The sequence below is a fragment of the Lutjanus erythropterus genome, chromosome 19, assembly GCF_056507025.1.
Source record: "Lutjanus erythropterus isolate fLutEry1 chromosome 19, fLutEry1.hap2, whole genome shotgun sequence".
Classification (NCBI taxonomy): Eukaryota; Metazoa; Chordata; class Actinopteri; order Lutjaniformes; family Lutjanidae; genus Lutjanus; species Lutjanus erythropterus.
The window spans coordinates 17,049,859-17,067,397 of record NC_139335.1 but is presented as its reverse complement, the minus strand read 5'-3'; the positions used below and the strand labels follow the sequence as shown (position 1 = coordinate 17,067,397).

The 17,539-nt window shown below is 38.4% G+C and overlaps 2 protein-coding genes across 2 annotated transcripts; one reads left to right on the top strand and one right to left on the bottom strand.

Moving 5' to 3' along the window:
- Nucleotides 1–10,337: 10,337 nt before the first annotated feature.
- Nucleotides 10,338–11,548, bottom strand: fahd1 (FAH domain containing oxaloacetate decarboxylase 1). The gene has a single exon (XM_084743398.1). It carries the CDS (start codon nucleotides 11,296–11,298, stop codon nucleotides 10,639–10,641), a length of 660 nt encoding a protein of 219 aa, XP_084599524.1. The 5' UTR covers nucleotides 11,299–11,548; the 3' UTR covers nucleotides 10,338–10,638.
- Nucleotides 11,549–11,891: 343 nt separating this feature from the next.
- LOC146309580 (hydroxyacylglutathione hydrolase, mitochondrial-like) lies at nucleotides 11,892–17,361 on the top strand. Its single transcript, XM_084743397.1, has 9 exons — nucleotides 11,892–12,263; nucleotides 12,756–12,940; nucleotides 13,982–14,046; nucleotides 14,226–14,343; nucleotides 14,425–14,533; nucleotides 14,745–14,848; nucleotides 15,061–15,162; nucleotides 15,259–15,338; nucleotides 16,502–17,361. Exons 1-9 carry the CDS (start codon nucleotides 12,197–12,199, stop codon nucleotides 16,599–16,601), a joined length of 930 nt encoding a protein of 309 aa, XP_084599523.1. The 5' UTR covers nucleotides 11,892–12,196; the 3' UTR covers nucleotides 16,602–17,361.
- Nucleotides 17,362–17,539: the final 178 nt, after the last annotated feature.

Below are 17,539 nucleotides of genomic sequence, written 5' to 3'. Positions count from 1 at the left end.
CCATTGCTTTGGCTCTCCCAAACATCTTGCCTTCTCTAATTCCTGTCAGTATTTCTGTCACATTCCTACTCTGCTTTATATGTCTGGCATTAGTTTTTAGTGGGCCTCGCTAAAATTTAAATGCGCTTGGCTCACTTCATCTGTGCCAACTTTTATTACTCTGTATTACCAGTCATAGTGATAGCTGCCTTTTCGCTGTGCCAGCCCAGCAGCAGGCATTAAAGATAACTGATTTCCCATTCTGCCATCTGGGAAAGACGTTAGTATCAGTGTTCACAGGACTAACCCAGTCGTTAAGTTTCATTAAATCAGCAGGACATTCGGCATAATTTACAGTTGTCAGTAAACACTGGTAATGATGTGAAAAATCCAATTGAGGCAAAGGAAGAAAGACCGAGAAAAATGGAAGAATGATTGAGACCCTAAAAGCAAGACGTGAAGATGTATGTTAGTGTTCATGAAAATGATGGAGTGCATATTTAATGAACCATAACTTCTTCCAACTCTGTGATTGAAGCAAACAAGTCTTACGGTATTGTCTCTGGTCTGTGTGTGCATATATTGCTCAGCGTGAGCTCACAGACAGCCAACCCCCACTTGTGGCTGCCACGAGAATCTGTAGACACCACCAGCACTCAGTCATGTTTTATGACTCTGTCATCAATATTTTAGGTGTACGGCGATTCACAAAATTCATGACTTGATTTGATTAGACTCAATAGAGTACGCTGGTGTTACGTTCCAGACATTCTGAGTACAGCTGTCTGAATGTGTTTTACATTCCCATTACAAATTTGCTTGAGGATTCGACTTCATACTCGTATAATATTCAAGATTTCAGAATAAAACTATAATTCTTAATCATTTTGAGTGGCCTCTCAGCAGAGGAGAGGACTCGATTCACATGACAACATGGACTTGAGTCACAAATCTGATGATTTTAGACTTGAGTTAAGAAAATCATGAGACTTCCAACTGAACTTTGACTTTAATACCAGTGACTCATGACTTCACTTGGACTTCACTTGATACCTTCCCCTAAAACCAAAGATTAAAAAGTATGTTATTTAAAAAGTGTGAATCCACAAATCAAATCATTTTCCTTCATTTCCTAAATCAACTAACAATAACATTATTAATTCTCACCCAGTGGACACACAATTTCCCGCATGCACTCTGTCTGAACCAGACCAACAGCATCCAGCATCTAACATTATTAATTCTCACCCAGTGGACACTCAATTTCCCTCACGCACTCTGTCTGAACCAAACCAACAGCATCCAGTCAAGATGCAACGGAGAACCATGAAGATCTAATATTAGGTTACTGAACTCCAGGTGGAAAAAATAACAAAGGTAATTTCATTAGTGAACAAAGACTATGCGGTCGGCAACAAAAAAGGAATTGCAGTTTGGAAAAGTTGTGGTCCAAAATCACAGACAGAGACACAACAGCTTCCAACTTTGTTCAACATTTGAAGTTTCACAAAGAAAAGGAAGTCGAGGCTATAAGTAGCATAGTTAGCAAGCTTATGCTGTGTAAATGCTAGCCTAACAGTAAAGTAACTTTGTAAATCAATGAGGCTGGAAAAACTTGAGACTGACTTCTTACTAGCAAAACAGTGACTTGGTCCCACCTCTGTTTCTCAGCTGCTACAATAATAATATAATAAATAGCAAAATATGTTTTTACACCATGACAAAAACAAGAAATGCTGCATCTCTAAGCTTAATAACTACACCACAGCAAAGTTCAGCAGATTCTGAACATAACACATGATGTGTAAATGATTAAATGTTATTTTTTACATTTTAGAAAAAACAGCTGCATTCAAAGGATAAGGCTGGTGTTCAACATTTTTATTATCGTCAACAAATCCCATGAACAAACCAAACCAAACCAAACTTGCCGATTTCTCGACCCTTATCTGTGGCTCATTTGGACACCACTAAAAACATCTATGTGGTATAGACTCCAAACAATCTACAGTGTCAGTGTTCATGGGAAGAAGTGACGTAGCTGCAAGAGCTAGCAAGAAAACCACCTTGGTACTGTATTCCCTGATAAACTGGACACCGTTGGCCTCAGATGCTGTGTTCGTTTCCATACTTGTAGAATCAGTTGATTTTTGGGTTCACATCATTAACATCAACGTCGTTGCCCCTGTAATGTTATCTTAACTGAAGTGTTTTATCCAGTGACTCCTGGTCATTTTCGCAGCCAGGATGTGAAAGAACAAGTAAAACCCTCTAACTACGTAATGGCACGAAAAAACACAGGCATTTTAGCTTCAGCGGCTAACTTTGCTTTTGGAGGAGAAAATTATGACGCCACTAAAGTAATTTCTAGGTGTGTAGTCTTGCTTCAACAGTTTTTTGACAAACAGCAACTTTCTTGACTGATCAAAGAATAATTTGTCTCACGCCATAGGCTACAGTTTGGATTTTTTCTTAAGTAAGGTCCCATGATGGTCCACCAGAAGGGGACGGGACTTTGCCTCTCTATTGAGCGAAAGCTTGGATGCAACTGTTTAAAGGCAAAAAGAGATGTCAGATTCAAATCCACTTGATTGAAAGACAATACATTGTTGTTGACATTTGTTTGAAGTACTGTGGATTACAATTGCTCAAAACAAATAAAAGACAATAAATTACATGTCCGTGAAACTGTGAATCTTCCTTTCTCATGGGGGCAGTAATTTGTTTAGCTTCGCCTGGCATGCAGCTTCCAAGGTTTTGAGCCCACAATTTAATGCGTGCCATCAATTCCTACCACTGTGGATTTGTTTGCATGAGTGAAAATCACCCAATGTGGATTGAGTTACATGCCACTGTGACTATTTGAGATTAGGCGTGATGAGGGATGTATATTCTTTGCGGTGACTCTTATTTGGGCATAATGGGCACATGGCAGACTAATCAAAAACACTCAAAGGGAGGGATGAACCACTCTGAGGGCTGTGCTGAAGGAAAGGCGGATGATTCTGTGCACTAGATAAAAAGGTAGGATTAGAGTGTAAAAGTGGTTTCCCTCTGAGGAGCCACAAATGAAGACGGTTCATACTGAGGACTCCACACATTTTCCACCCGTACCGCAGTCTCCTTCGATTCAGGGAAAAAATGCTCGGGGATTTTCTCTCTTCTCTGCGGTTCAGGCCTCACAGCATCTTGTTAAACTGTGACTCCAGCTTTAATTGATGAGAGAGTAATTTGGGTTAGAGGGATTTTCAAATGGTCATGGTAATTCAACACAAATTGGGGAACTTTTTTAGGGATATGGGATTAAGAACTTTTACAATAGGATTTTATAACATTGTTTTTCTGGACACGTTTCAGAGCATTCTCCTGTTGCCTTTTTAGCCTACAAAATACCAGCTCCAGTCTGCTTCCTGGCCCTTGATTGGAAAATTTGAACAGTCAAAGTTTATAAGGAGGCTTGCACTTGGTTGATGAGGTACTAACTGAGACAGCACTGCCAAATGGATGGAAACCTGTCACACTGAGAAATACAACTCTTAACATAAAAAATATATTAAATAAACTCTTCTGGAAGCATCCTTAAAGGGGCAGTTCACCCCAAAATCAAAAATACATATTTTTCCCTTTATTTGTAGTGCTACTTATCTGTCTACACTGTAAAAAATCGCACAGGAATGTAGTGGACTAAACTAATCTTTTTCTTATGAACTAGGGTTTCTAAAGAAACATGATAAGTGCTCTCATGAGAGCCTTCTTTTTTTATTACTTAATGACAACTTTCTTTATGAAAACTGCTTACCATAATAAAGGTCAGTACTAAATTCATTTTTTTTGTAATGTTTGTTAGCATAACTAAAGAGCTGCTTGTTCAACTTAAAATCTTAAGGTTATTGAATATATTGTTTCAAGTACAACTGAATTAATATCAAGTTTATTTGATGAGAGAAGTTGAATTGTTTTGAATCATTACAAAATCACCTCAACTGTCTTTTCAAGTTGAGTCAAGTTAAAATTTTAAGGTAGCCCAGACACTCATCCTTGTGACAGTGCGGGATGTAAACATTCATTGCGTCCTCGTAGACTGAGCTGTAACGTCTCGTCCATGAGTGGCTGCACGCTTCCTTCTGTGAGATGATATGCTGATGGGTGTAGTTGGGTAGAAACAAAACAGTACCTATGTGAAACTGCTCACAACAAGGTCTGATGATTATCCTGAGTAACTGGATCATGATTTCTGAACAGAGAGATTGCTGTTGAATTTTTCAAATGTACTTGTACTGTTTTGGCACTTTGAGCACCACAAAGTGAATGCCATTTAGTTTCATCATATTCGAGAGAAGGCAGACATCTCTTGAACTGATATCTCACACCAAGACAATCTAAGTGGATAAATGACACGACAGGTAAGAGGAAAAAGCTGTATATTTCATTTTGCAGTGAACTGTCCCTTTAATCTTTTTGGAAATTTCCACACATCTGCATGGATGAAACATGCGTAAATCAAATGCGGCATTTAGTAGTTAAACCTACAGTATGTTCCATGGTACACTGCCTACTGTGCCTTCCACCTGCATCTTCAAACAAAACACTGCCACACTACGTTCAGTCAATCACTCTGAATGAAAGACGCTCACACCTGGCCTTCACGCATGGTTTCTTTTCATTTGCCAAAGACCCCATTCATTATTCTACGAGAATGAATTACAGCCCTTGTGTTTGGCCCATAAAGAATCTCAAATTGGTTCTTTATTTGCTCCATGGTGTTATTAATCCCCAGCCACCCACTTGTTAATTCAGTATGAGGCTCGTTAATTGAATGTGCTGCGAATGATTACGTGCAGAAACAGTCAAAACTTATCAATGATTTTGGAAATGTGGGGAAACAGAAATAGAATTGAAAGCCTTTGTTAACATTGTACAGTACACAATGAAATTTAATTTAATTTAAATGCTCCCTCTGATCACTGTGATAATAAGACACAAAGAGACACACAGGAACAAAAACAACCTCAGCAAACAAACATTCACAGTCAAATAATAAGAAAGAAATACTTGAATAATAACTGAAGTAGCATAGTAAAGTTACTACTTCAAAATAAGGTTCCAAAAGGGTTCTCTCTGCGGGGTTCTACCTGAACCGTTTCTCTCTTACGAACCCTGTTTTGAAGAAAGGGTTCATCAAGGGTTCTTTGTAAGACGAAGGGTTCCATTAAGAACTTTTGTCAATCAGAGAACCCTTTTTGAAAGAAAACCCTTTCGCCAAGGCTTTGTCAAGTGTTCATTGTACCATAATCTAAAAAGGTTCTAATAGAACCCACTGGGACGGTTGTAGATAAAAACCCTGGGTAGATGAAAGGGTTCTCAGTAGAACCCCCTGGGTGGGTTCATGTTAGTATCCTTGAAAGGTGGCAAGATTCTGGATAGAACCCCTGGGCAGGGTTCTGAGTGGATCCATTACACCATAGACGGGTTCTTGCAGAGTGGGTCTTTGAGTGATGATTTCGCAGATGATTTTAGATAAACCAGGTAGAACTCTCTGAAAGGGTTCCAAGTGGAACCTTTATAAGAGGTGTAAAAGGAGCAAAGAAGGGTTCTCCTGTGGGGACAACCCAAAGAACCCTTTATGGTTTTAGTTAGGACCTTTATTTAGTGCAGAATACTAGAATAAAGTAACCTAAAATAATAATTGAAATAAATAAATAAGTAGATGACAGTAGATTTGCACTAGAATTGTGCAGTGAAATTATTGCAGTAGTATGGATGTATTTATGCATTATGTTAAATAATTGCACTAGAATTAATGTAATTATTACACAAGATTAAGTGTTGTTATGAAATAAATGTAATAGTGCACTAGTATGGAAATATATTGCATAAGAATTATATAGTTATTACACTAGATCTGGTCGGTTTGCCCCAGAAAGACAGACACTGTGTCATTCAGTGGTTGTTGGAGTTTATTTTGTTTATTGCCCAGGTATATAAACACTGGGCTGACATCCAAGTATGTACAATTAAACACACGTACAGTACAGACACACACTGTAGAACTTCTGCCCTTCCAAAAACAAATTAAAAACCAATTTCCAGGAGAAGTTTTCCTCTCTGATGCGATATGTCACATGCACCCTGTCTGACTCAGTCCTTCCAATGGTTGTGTGTGTTGGTGTTTTTTTTTTTTTTTTCTAAGAATGGCCACACCACAGTGCTGTCTGGTGACATACAGTACAGCACGCAAGGCGAGGTAGCACGAATGGTCATTTTCTGAACACACACACCATTGCCAAGTAGTAAAACATTTTCACATGTTGGACCTTGCAATAAATTTAATGTCCAGGGCTGGTGCTTTAATCTGCCATCAAAAGTTCAGTGCAAAATCTTTTCAAATGTTCACATGCCTTTCATTCAGCTAATGGTTTTCGCATTTATGCATTTTACAATCAAAAAGAAGCTGTTGTGTGTTTCTTTGTAAGTGATTTCAACTAAAATCACGTTTCTTCACATAAAGACTAACTTAATTGGACTCTGAAAAAAAGCTACACAATTGAGCTCCCCTTCAGGATATGAATCACTGATGCATGTCGAGGCCTGTGTTCATGTTCAAGTTGTTTTCCACATGAACCTGAGAGATTTGACCCGCTAACCTCCAGCAAGATAGATACCTCTGCACTAAAGCTACTGATGAACCGATTGCTACTAACAGATGTTTTAACATGTCTGTGGTAATATGTCACATATATGGCATGTTAGAGTCGGTGTAAAACAAGACTCATATTCAACTGATAGTGTATCCGGTCTTGTTATTGCACTGTCCCTTTTTGGTCAATATGTGCCTATAGGTGAAAAATTAAAGAATTGCTTAAGTCAAAGTGATTACAAGTCCTCCTGGGAGCAACATTAATGTGTTTACCAAATTTCTTGTCAATCTGCCCAATAGTTGTTGAGACTTTGTACTCAAAGCCACAAAGGTGAACAGCCAGGGGATCATCAGAGTCAGTAGCACTAATCATCCGGGAACCACGAATGTCTTTACCAAATTTTGTGCCAATCTATCCAGTAGTTCATGAGATATTCTAGTCTGGACCGACAGACAGAAACTGACATTGTCATCCACAGAGCTTCTAAGTCTTAACAAGTGAATGCAGAAGTGTCTTAAACCTGCATTCTGTCTAATGGCCAGCAGGTGGTGACTCTACTGGTTGCAAACATAAGTCTTATTGTATTGTGTCTTATTTAAAAATGACCATACTTCTCACTTAATTTATGACCTCATTAAACAGTTTCCTAATGGTTTTATGGTCTCAGTCGCTAATGCAGTGTCTTCTATATAGCACAATGGTCATTTTGTAAAGTATAAGCCTATTTATAGTAAAATAGATCATAAAGAAGGACATGCTTTAGGGCAGGGCTACTGTGTGATTCAAGTCATTCTCAGTGAGTCCATCCAGTGCAACGCAAACACAAACCTAAGTCAAACTGCCAGGTGCTGATCAAATATGGATCAAGATTCTGTTGTTACATTGCTAATTTCTGACTTAAAATATTTTCAGAAACATAATTTAGTGACTATAGCTGTAATATGAGATGGATTGCGGCCAGGCAGGCAGGTCGTGTCTAGAAGGGAACATAAGATTGTTTCTTCATTGTTCATGTTGTTCAAACTAATTATGTTTTGTAATGTAACAACAAAGTGGTTAAGACAAAAAACAGGGTTAAAATGATCTTTCTAGTGAGATCTTTCATGTGGGGCTGCCTTATAGACACGACCAGTGTTTGCCACTGTGTTTCCAGTTTCCAACAGAGCCTCCTGAAGCTCTTAACAAACTGTAAAACTGGGCAGTGCTGATCAAATATGGATCAAGATTCTGGTACTACATCGCCTTTTTCTTGCTTAAAATGTTTTGAGAGACATATTTTAGTGTACTGACCACAACCAGGAAGGCTGCCATTATTTCCTACTGAATGAACAAGCCAAAACCAAGCGACACCCAAGCTGGAGCACATCACCCACCAGCTCCGTGCTCTTGTCGGTCCTGCACATGCTCTGGTTACAAGAAACCAAGATGGCAACCTTCGTAATGCCAAACTTGAGGTTTCAAAATAGTTGTCCACAAACCAATGGATGATGTGACGTCACTCTGGCTCCTTTCACTAATTCTGCTGTGAATGCTAAAAATGTATCTTTAAGCCACTTTTTCCTCAGTATTAAATGTTTTTTATTTACAAGAAGAATTCCTCAAATCTCGGCTGTTTGGCTTAGTTACCACCTGGCTTGATTTCATGTCATAGGTAACATCACTGTTAGTTTGTGTTAGATCGGAAGACTGTGGTCTCCAAGTAACCCCCTCCACTTAAAAGCGTCCAATATACCCTCTCAGACTCCTGCTCGATGACAACATACTGCTTCATGTGGTGAGCGCTAAACCAGAGCTGAGCTCGAGCTTTGAAGCCATTGTTAAAAGCTGCTGTGAGGGTGTAATACCTTCAGTCACACAGGGACAATGAATAGTATGATTCATATCTCATAAAAGCCGACACCTGTGCGCACATGAAATACTGTGCACCGCTGCTCTAACGTGGCGGGGAGAAAACGCGCCACGACTACATTTCCCAGATCCCAAATCTAATTGAATCTGTCATAACTGCTCTAATGATGGACATGTATAACCCCAGAGTCCCCCGAGGGCTAGAGCTTGGGTCCTGTGAGTCTTGGAGATAACATGCCCCACAGGTGTGTGTAGATGATGTACACAGACTCAGGTTACAGCAGACTGGCCTGGGACAGGTTGATGGAAGCTCTGATTGATCCTGAAAACAGAGAGGCCTGTGGGAGAATTGTAATTGAACCTGGAACAGATGTTAAACAGTCCTGGAAGAATGTGGTTACGATGAAGGTACACAGCCCAAAAGCTGAAATTACACTGAATGAACAGAAATTACGCTGTTTTATTAAACAGTATTAGCATGAAGAGTCTTTTTTATGTTGTTGTTGTATTAGATTATTAACTAACCAGACAACAAACACAAAAAGGGCAACAGGGTTTACTGTGCAGTTACAAAAGTGGGTTGCACTGTTCACAGTTGTACAGTTCACTAATAAGATGTAACAAGCTATACTTTACATCAAAGTAGACGAAAAATAATATTACCTTCTGATAAACTGTAATTGAGGTCTAACAATGGCAAATATACATTTTAGTTTACAGTACAGTTCTATTGTAATATAACTACCCTCTAATTAAGTCTAATACTGACTAATAAAGAGTATACTATTTCTAGTTTTTGTCTAATTTAATTACAGAATACAGCCTGTTACGTCTCATTAGTGTACTGTAAAATAAAGTTCAGTCCAAAAAATATATCCAAATGGTAGATAGATTGCTGCAGAGACGTGGTCCGTCAAACTTTCTAAAGAAAACACGGCTCCGCTAATCCAACAAGCAGCAAAATGTGTTCTAAATTTAAGAATAACCACAGGTAGCCAGTGCCAAAGCCTCACTCCTCTAAACTCCCTCACTAACATGAATATTTTCTCAATCTGAACTCATCTGGGATGAACTCTATTTTACATTTAAGCTTCTGAAAGGGTACACTGCATAAATTTAGACCGTGCTGCTCAATGTGAAGGTAGGAAATATCCTCTGATGTCAGTTACATCTACACTAATATATTTGGCAAGAAAAAAATTAAAATGCTGTAGATGTTGGTCTTTCATTCTGTCATAATTATTCCATCATTATGATTTTGATCAATTTTACTCTCTATATCAAAGTTATCATCGTGTCACTTTGTTTATATTGTGTCTTATGAAGCATTTAATGCTTGAAATCCATTGCTTACTTTTACTTCAGTAAAAATACTTTTACTAATGGCTACTTCTACACTATTGTCTCAGGTAATTAATGTAGAAGTACCAGTGTGCGGGATTTAGTGACATCTAGTGGTAAGTGCAGATTCTAAATGCAAACACCTCACCTCGCCTCCCCTTCCAAGGATGTAGGAGAACCTATGATGGCTACAAAACTTGTGCAAAATGTGAAACACAGCTTTGTTAAATTCTTGGTTCTGATTGATCAATGACAGCATTCAAATATCTGTTATTTCTGTATGGCAGTTATTATATAAAACAGTTACTGCTATGCAGAATGAACTGTTGCTATGGATGCAGTCATGATTAAAGACTGAAGGAGCAATGGAATAATTTTTAAATCAATATTTTGTGTCAGATTATTATTATTTTTTGAAGTAACAATGCAATAAGCAGGATAATGTACAGTTAGCAGTTGTTGTTAATGCGAAATTCTGAACAAATCCGTGTTCAATGCAGGACCTTTACTTGATAAAACATTTTCAGAACACATTATTGCATCTTTTATTTGAGAACAAGCTCAGAATACTACAAAATCCATCACTGATGGTCTGTAACAAAGGTCGTGTCAATGAAAAATTATACAACCAAACTTTTTTGTGTAGTTACTCTGAAACACTGTACAAAGCAGGATAAAAATCATATGGATCATATGAATATGGTCTTGATGGCACAGCACTGCCATCTACTGGTCCATACAGATATTGAAAATTGTATTAAAAATAACTGATTTCAACCTTTGAGTAAAATCACTGTCTCCTCGTGAGTCTGGGTATTCATATATTGTATTTTTACTCTTGTCTGTCCACTTTGAAGCTCATGGTGACAACATCCTCGATCCCAGCCTGCAGCTCGTCATGCTCCTGCACGGCGGACACTCCTTTAGGGGTCCCGGTGAGGATGAGGTCGCCCTCCTCCAGGGTGATGAAGTCGCTGATGTAGCTGATGAGATAGGGAATGGAGAAGATCATCTGGGAGGTGCAGCCGCTCTGTCGCAGCTGGTCGTTCACCTTCAGCCACAGCTTCACTGTGCCCGGATCAGGGATACGCTCTTTGGGGATGAACTCGCTGACCGGGCAGGAGGTGTTGAAAGCTTTGGCCAGCGTCCAGGGAAGACCCTTGGACTTGCAGTCGTCCTGGATGTCCCTGGCTGTCATGTCCAAGCACAGAGCGTAACCGGCCACATGCTCCATAGCATCGGACTGAGGGATAGACGTGCCCCCCTTCCCAATGACCACCCCTAACTCCACTTCATGGTGCAGGTTGCTGGTGTACAGGGGCACCAGAATAGGTGAACCCTCTGTGACATATGCAGAAGGTGGCTTCAGGAATAGGACGGGCTCTGTAGGAATCGCATTTTTCAGCTCTTTGGCGTGGTCTGCATAGTTTCTCCCAACGCAAATTATCTTCTTTCCCCACTCCCAAAATCGAGATATATTTCGTGCTGACATTGTGGAGAAATGTGACGGTTCCAGCCGCTCTAAAGCAGTCAGCACCAGGTTGACCAAACTTTGACCGGCAGTGCTGAGATTATTAACCTACGGCAAGCCTAAAGGGACACATAGCGAGCTAAAAAAAAATCTCATCAAAACTTTACTACGCCAAACACTAAAATAAATATACTCGTATATACTATATTCTATCTTAGTGGATTCGGCGTCGGAAAAACTTAAATAACCACCATTATTCGCGTAATTACCTGATTATTCACGATTTACTCACAATGTAAAGGCCGCGAATAGAAGGGAACCCTTATTTGGCGGAACTCACGCGAGATTTGTTTGCATTTTTTTTTTACACCTTCTTCTATTTTGCACCTTCTGCAAAATATTTATATTTTATAATCGGACAGTACTGTGGTTAAAATATGAGTATGTTTAGTGGCAAGGAACATCTGGTTAGGCAGAAGGAAACATCACGATTTGGGTTGAAATAATCACACTCGCGAGATCTTTCACGGGTCTGGGATTCCCTTCTAGATACGACCGGGTAAACTTTACCCGAGAGCACTGAAGCCAGGTTATTTACCTACGGCAAGCATAAAGGGACATACATCGAACTAAGAAAGGCGAATCAGTATTATAAAATAGATGTATTTGATAGGTTTTACTGGTCCAAACGATAAAATAATTTGACTCACGCGTGTCGTATTATATCTCTACGGATTTGGCGTTTTAAAAAATTGCAGATAACTACTTTATTTACGCTTTTAAACTGGTTTTTCACGATCTACTCCCCCTGACTTGATTGGTGGAGCCTGGGAGGTTAAAGTTGAAGCGGAACTGAAGCAAGAGCCAACCAAACTTTTCTGGTTTATACGAATGTGATAAGGACATAGTTGCTGTTGTTATGTTATTCAAGTCACTCGTGGGGAGTGCCTGCACTCTACTTGGAGCTGCAACAGCCTTCAGATTCGGTACGTCCACACCTTTTTTACATGTTAACATACAGCTAGCACGTTAGCTTGTGCATATGAGTAGTAATTAACTAGTAACGGATGGCTAACAGTGTTTTTTTTCTTTTATCGTGTCTTGAGATGAGTCAGATTAGCACAGCTGGCCTGTCTCAGCAAACATCTGCAACTTCTTACATCATATCCTCTGTGACAGTCAAGTTAGATTAGGGCTGTGGCAGCTAGCTAGCTAGTTGACAGAAATGTAAAGCATTTAAAAGGCAGCATTGAAGCTAACGTTGTTTACTTTATGGTAGTGTCGTATTAGCTTACAGGTTGGATACCTGTCCAGCCAATGGTTACTGTGCAAAGCTTCCGGGGTGTTGGTGGTTGCATAAAAGTAAAGATTTATCAGGAAAGGATATTTTATCGGAATAGAATGAATTATTTAAGAATGCCCTCATGAGAGTGTGACGTTGCTGTTTGTCAAACATTGACTTATATTCCCTCATGAAGCACCTGTGGAAGTCCAGGCCCAAGCAGCTGCTCTCCTTCACAGCGCAGTGAGGAAGTCCTCCTTGGTGGAACAAACAAATATGAGGGTTGAACTTCTCCCAGCACTCAGTGACAACTACATGTACCTCCTGATTGATGTGGACTCCAGAGAAGCAGCTGTTGTTGACCCAGTGGAGCCAGTGAAGGTCTGTGCATTATATTATCTTACATTATATTAGTGCTAAAAAGTCACTAGCAATATAAATCCTGCACACTGTATAGGTAAATACATATTCAAGAAATATAACAATAGATCGTATATTATGGTAAAAGATGTTTCAAAACTGCTGGATCATGACAATATCTACTGTGACATTACATTTTAGTTTTTTTAAAAAATATCCCCTTGACCACATGGCATGTCCAAAGGCTGCTAGCTGTTGATGCATGAACAGTAATCCAGTTATGTAGTTTATGTAATATTATAATACTGGTAGAGCAGCCCCTCTCCATAACAAAGAGGCTGCTTTTACTTTTTGACATTTTTGCTGATGATATTTCTTCACTTTTAAAAGACCTGTGTTGAACATTTTTGTATCACTAAATGTACTTAATGCTACTACTTTTAGCTTGTTATGAAACAGTCTAAGTTTATTACTGATGCCTAATATGATCTACGTCATTAAATGAGTCTATCTGTGAGCAGATCTGCTATTTCTTTATAGTTATTCTTAATGTCTGCCACTGTGTCAGATTCTCCTTGAAATCAGATGAATAGAGCCTGTGTTACATTTTCCCAGCCAAAGTTACAGTGAGTTGTACATTAACCGCTTAAATAAAGCAGGAACCACGACTGCTTTTGTCCACAGGGCCTTCCAAAATCAGAAAAATCTGAAAGTTCCTCATAGCAGCTTTAAGCAAAGGATCTCAATACTTCCACTTTCACCATTGACTTATATCTGTGCATCCATGTAGGGCTGAAACAAATGATTATTTTCAGTATATCATAAATCCTTTTTTTCCCAGTTAATAGCAAAATGGTTAAATGGTTGTCTTCACTGCAGCCAAATAATCCTGCACTCTTCCTTGGTGAATGTTATAAATAATTACCAAAAATTTGCTGGTAATTCATTTTTTTTTATTATTGATTAATTGGGAATAAGCGGTTACAGAAAATGAATGAATGAATGATTAATCGAATAATCATTTAAGCACTACTTCAGTTTGCTCTTTTGTGCTTTCAACAGGTTGTGGAAGCTGTTAGAAAACATGGTGTAAAACTCACAACAGTTCTGACCACTCATCACCACTGGTAAGCTATATGTTAAGTTGGCAACCACTTGCATGTTATATTCATGAGAGCAAAACAGTCTAACTAGCCAGCCAAAAATGCCAGTATGCTAAAAAAAAAAAAAAAAAAAAAAGTTACACCTTCATGAACTATTTTGCTGAGTCAAAGACAACAATACAACAAACATTTTTGTTCCTCAGGGATCATGCTAGTGGGAATGAGAAGATGGCACGGATGATACCGGGACTGAAGGTCTATGGAGGAGATAATAGAGTTGATGGTATTACAAAGAAGGTTTCTCATTCCAACACCTTCAAAGTAAGACCATCAAACCGTCTGTTCTACAATCAAAATATAAGCCGGAAATTATGTCTCCTCACTGGTGTTTTTCTTTCCCAGCTTGGATCACTCAATGTCAAGTGCCTGTTTACACCATGTCACACAACTGGTCACATCTGCTACTATGTGACAAAAGAAAACAGCACTGAGCCACCAGCTGTTTTCACAGGTATGTTTTGTCACATTCTAATGGGTTGTCAGATCAGGTGAACTGCACAAATAAATACTGAGTGATGCTGGATACAGTGAAGTCTCTCATAAAACCTTTAAATCTGTAAATCTTGATCGATAAATAATAATGCAACCTCTGTAACAAGTCAGCACTCTGTCACATATGACCTATAATGCCATAAAGAAGCTTTTCTTTCTTTCCCATACAGGGGACACACTGTTTGTGGCTGGTTGTGGTAAATTCTTTGAGGGTACAGCAGAGCAGATGTACAAAGCCTTGATAGAAATTCTGGGACGTCTGCCCCCTGAAACAGTAAGAATGTATACTCCATTTGTAATGTCAGTGTGAAAGGTATCACTGAAAGTCTAAGCTGAAGACATGAATTATTCTTAAATTAATCTATGGAAGATTTGCAATTGAAGCTAAGTGAGGTGAGATCTATATGTATATTTAGTAGTTTTCATGTGAAAAAATCTGTTTCCCCGTAAACTTTATGACAGACTGTGTTGTGTTTCTGTTCAAAGCGTGTTTACTGTGGTCATGAGTACACCGTCAGCAATCTGAAGTTTGCACGTCATGTGGAACCAGACAATGAAGTCATTCAGAAGAAGCTAGCATGGGCAAAGGTATTTTATGTTATAGGCAATTGTTGCCTCAATCTTATGATGAACTAATGAAATCGCTAAAACTGAAAATGACTTTGCATCTCTGTATTTCTGTAGGAGAAGTGCAGCAATGGAGAACCCACCATCCCGTCCACTTTGGCAGATGAATTCACATTTAATCCCTTTATGAGAGTAAAGTATGTAGAGCATGAATGATTTGAATTTTTCAACGTAGAAAATAATTCATCAAAGTATCAAACTCATTTAGGACATTATTGCTATTTTTCTTATTCATGCTTGTCGTACTTTTTGAAATATTCCATATTTTCTGGATAAGTGGACAGCATGTTCAGACTTGCTCCCACATATTCAGGCCTCATGCAGATTTTTGACATCAAAATGTAAGAAAATTTGTGATGGTTCTACACGGGGGCTGTGGAATCAAACGGACTTAATCATTTGGCACTGTGAGCCTCCAAGTGGCAGGAGTCCAATGCGCTGTCCAGTGTAAACTATAAACAGAAATGTCAAGAGGGATGCAGAAATGGGGACATTTATAACCTGCTCTAATTCACACATTTTTGACACTAAACACACAAATCTCACAGAGCCCCTGCAGCAGGGTCTCATCTATCTTACAGCATCTTAACTTGGGAGCTAAGAGTTACTGTCATTGAGGTAACCCCTTCAAATTTTAAAATGGTCCATATCAGTCTACAGTCTGACTTTTATTCAACTTTAAAACCCCATTCATATTAATTAGACCATTTCCCACTTTTCCTACCCTTCATGCTCCTTCAGCTGCTTCTTCATACAAAGTCAGAGGTTCAGTTCCCAATATTTATTTAAACAATGCGATTTATCTCCAGGCTGTCATTATGTTTGCACCCTTCATCATTTTCCCACTTTTCCAACTATTCATATTATTTTCAATTTTCATCTACTCATTCATACTTTAAGCCGGTAATTCCATTCAAACCATGATTGTCCACAGCTTTCATGTATTATATATTACATCTATAATTATGTTCTGTTCATTAGTTTTATTCAACTTTTAATTGATAAAAACAACATGTTTTTCTTTGACTCTTTTTCAACCATTCCTACTCCATCAGCTGCTTCTCCGTACAAATTAAAGCCAGCAATTCAGTCTAGTGTCAGCCTTTCAACAAAGCCTAAAATATTCTATATCCTTCTTACATTGTTGGTATTGTTCAATTTTTAAAGCCAGCAATGCAGTGTATCATGAGCTTTTCAACACCCAGCATTGACCCCACAGTTTCTTCAGAAATTGCTCCTCTAGTTATTGTTAGTTCTGCTCATTTTTTTATTTTTATTTTTTATTTTTTGTTTATTTTAGAGAGAAGTCCGTGCAAGACCATGTAAAGCAGACAGACCCAATTGAAACCATGAGAAGTCTCCGGAAAGAAAAAGATGGTTTCCGGGTGCCCAAGGACTGATCCAGTGCACTCATGCCAACTGTTTCTGAACAGCTGCTTACAACACTGCAAGCTATCCGTCGCATACTACAAATAATAACTGCAGTTAACCTTCAAAGCCACTTGACATCCAGTAGATCTACTATGTTCACTCTCAGTCGATGCACACATTTAGGTATTCAGCCCTAATATGGCTATAAACTTATCAGTCATTATTTTAGTTGTATTTGGTTTGTTTGGATGATGTTGGTATGATCATTTTAAGGAATATATGGCCATTAATTGAATGCTTTAAATGACGAAATGAGTTTGTTAATCTGTAAATGGGAGTTTTAGAGTCTATTTAGTTATATGTTGTAATATATTGATGTACAAACTATTTCATGAAGTGTTCAAATTCAAAAACGCTAACAAGACAGGGAGTTGCATGATTAACAAAAGTTAGAATATGTGTACAATTTCTGTAAATTGATAAACTAATTTCTGTAAAGATTCGTACCAATGTTTTATTCTGACCTGGAATGTTTATTAATGATATTTCTGCTCATATTTGCTAGTTTGTTTTTTTAGTGTGTAAAATTTGGCACAGTTGCTTTTTTGTCTCACTTTATTTAAAAGCATTGTGTGAGCAAAGCATTGTCTACTTATCAGTGTGTCAGCATTAACTGTTGAATATCCTGAATGCTCCTTTGCATGTAAAGTACAATCTTACAAAGAATGTTGCATGATGTTCTTTGGAAAAAGCAATAAAACACACGCATTTCAAGTCAGTAGAAATAAATTGTGCGCTCAGAATGTACTTGCAGCATTTTAGTGTATTTGGCCAAGGTGTAACTAATTTGAAAGGCCTTCAAATACTTTATATGCTGCCAGGTAGTTAAATCTATATAAATACATCACACTAATATGATATAAAAACATTTTCTGCAAATAGCTGCAGGTATCAAATTTATAGTCAA

What these genes read in the sequence shown, in the direction of transcription:
- LOC146309580 (XM_084743397.1), top strand. Translation starts at nt 12,197, where the DNA reads ATGTTATTCAAGTCACTCGTGGGGAGTGCCTGCACTCTACTTGGAGCT. An exon ending in CTCATTCCAACACCTTCAAA is followed by an intron (nt 14,344 to 14,424) that starts GTAAGACCATCA and finishes TTTCTTTCCCAG; the next exon opens with CTTGGATCACTCAATGTCAA. An exon ending in GACGTCTGCCCCCTGAAACA is followed by an intron (nt 14,849 to 15,060) that starts GTAAGAATGTAT and finishes TTCTGTTCAAAG; the next exon opens with CGTGTTTACTGTGGTCATGA.
- fahd1 (XM_084743398.1), bottom strand. Translation starts at nt 11,298, where the DNA reads ATGTCAGCACGAAATATATCTCGATTTTGGGAGTGGGGAAAGAAGATA.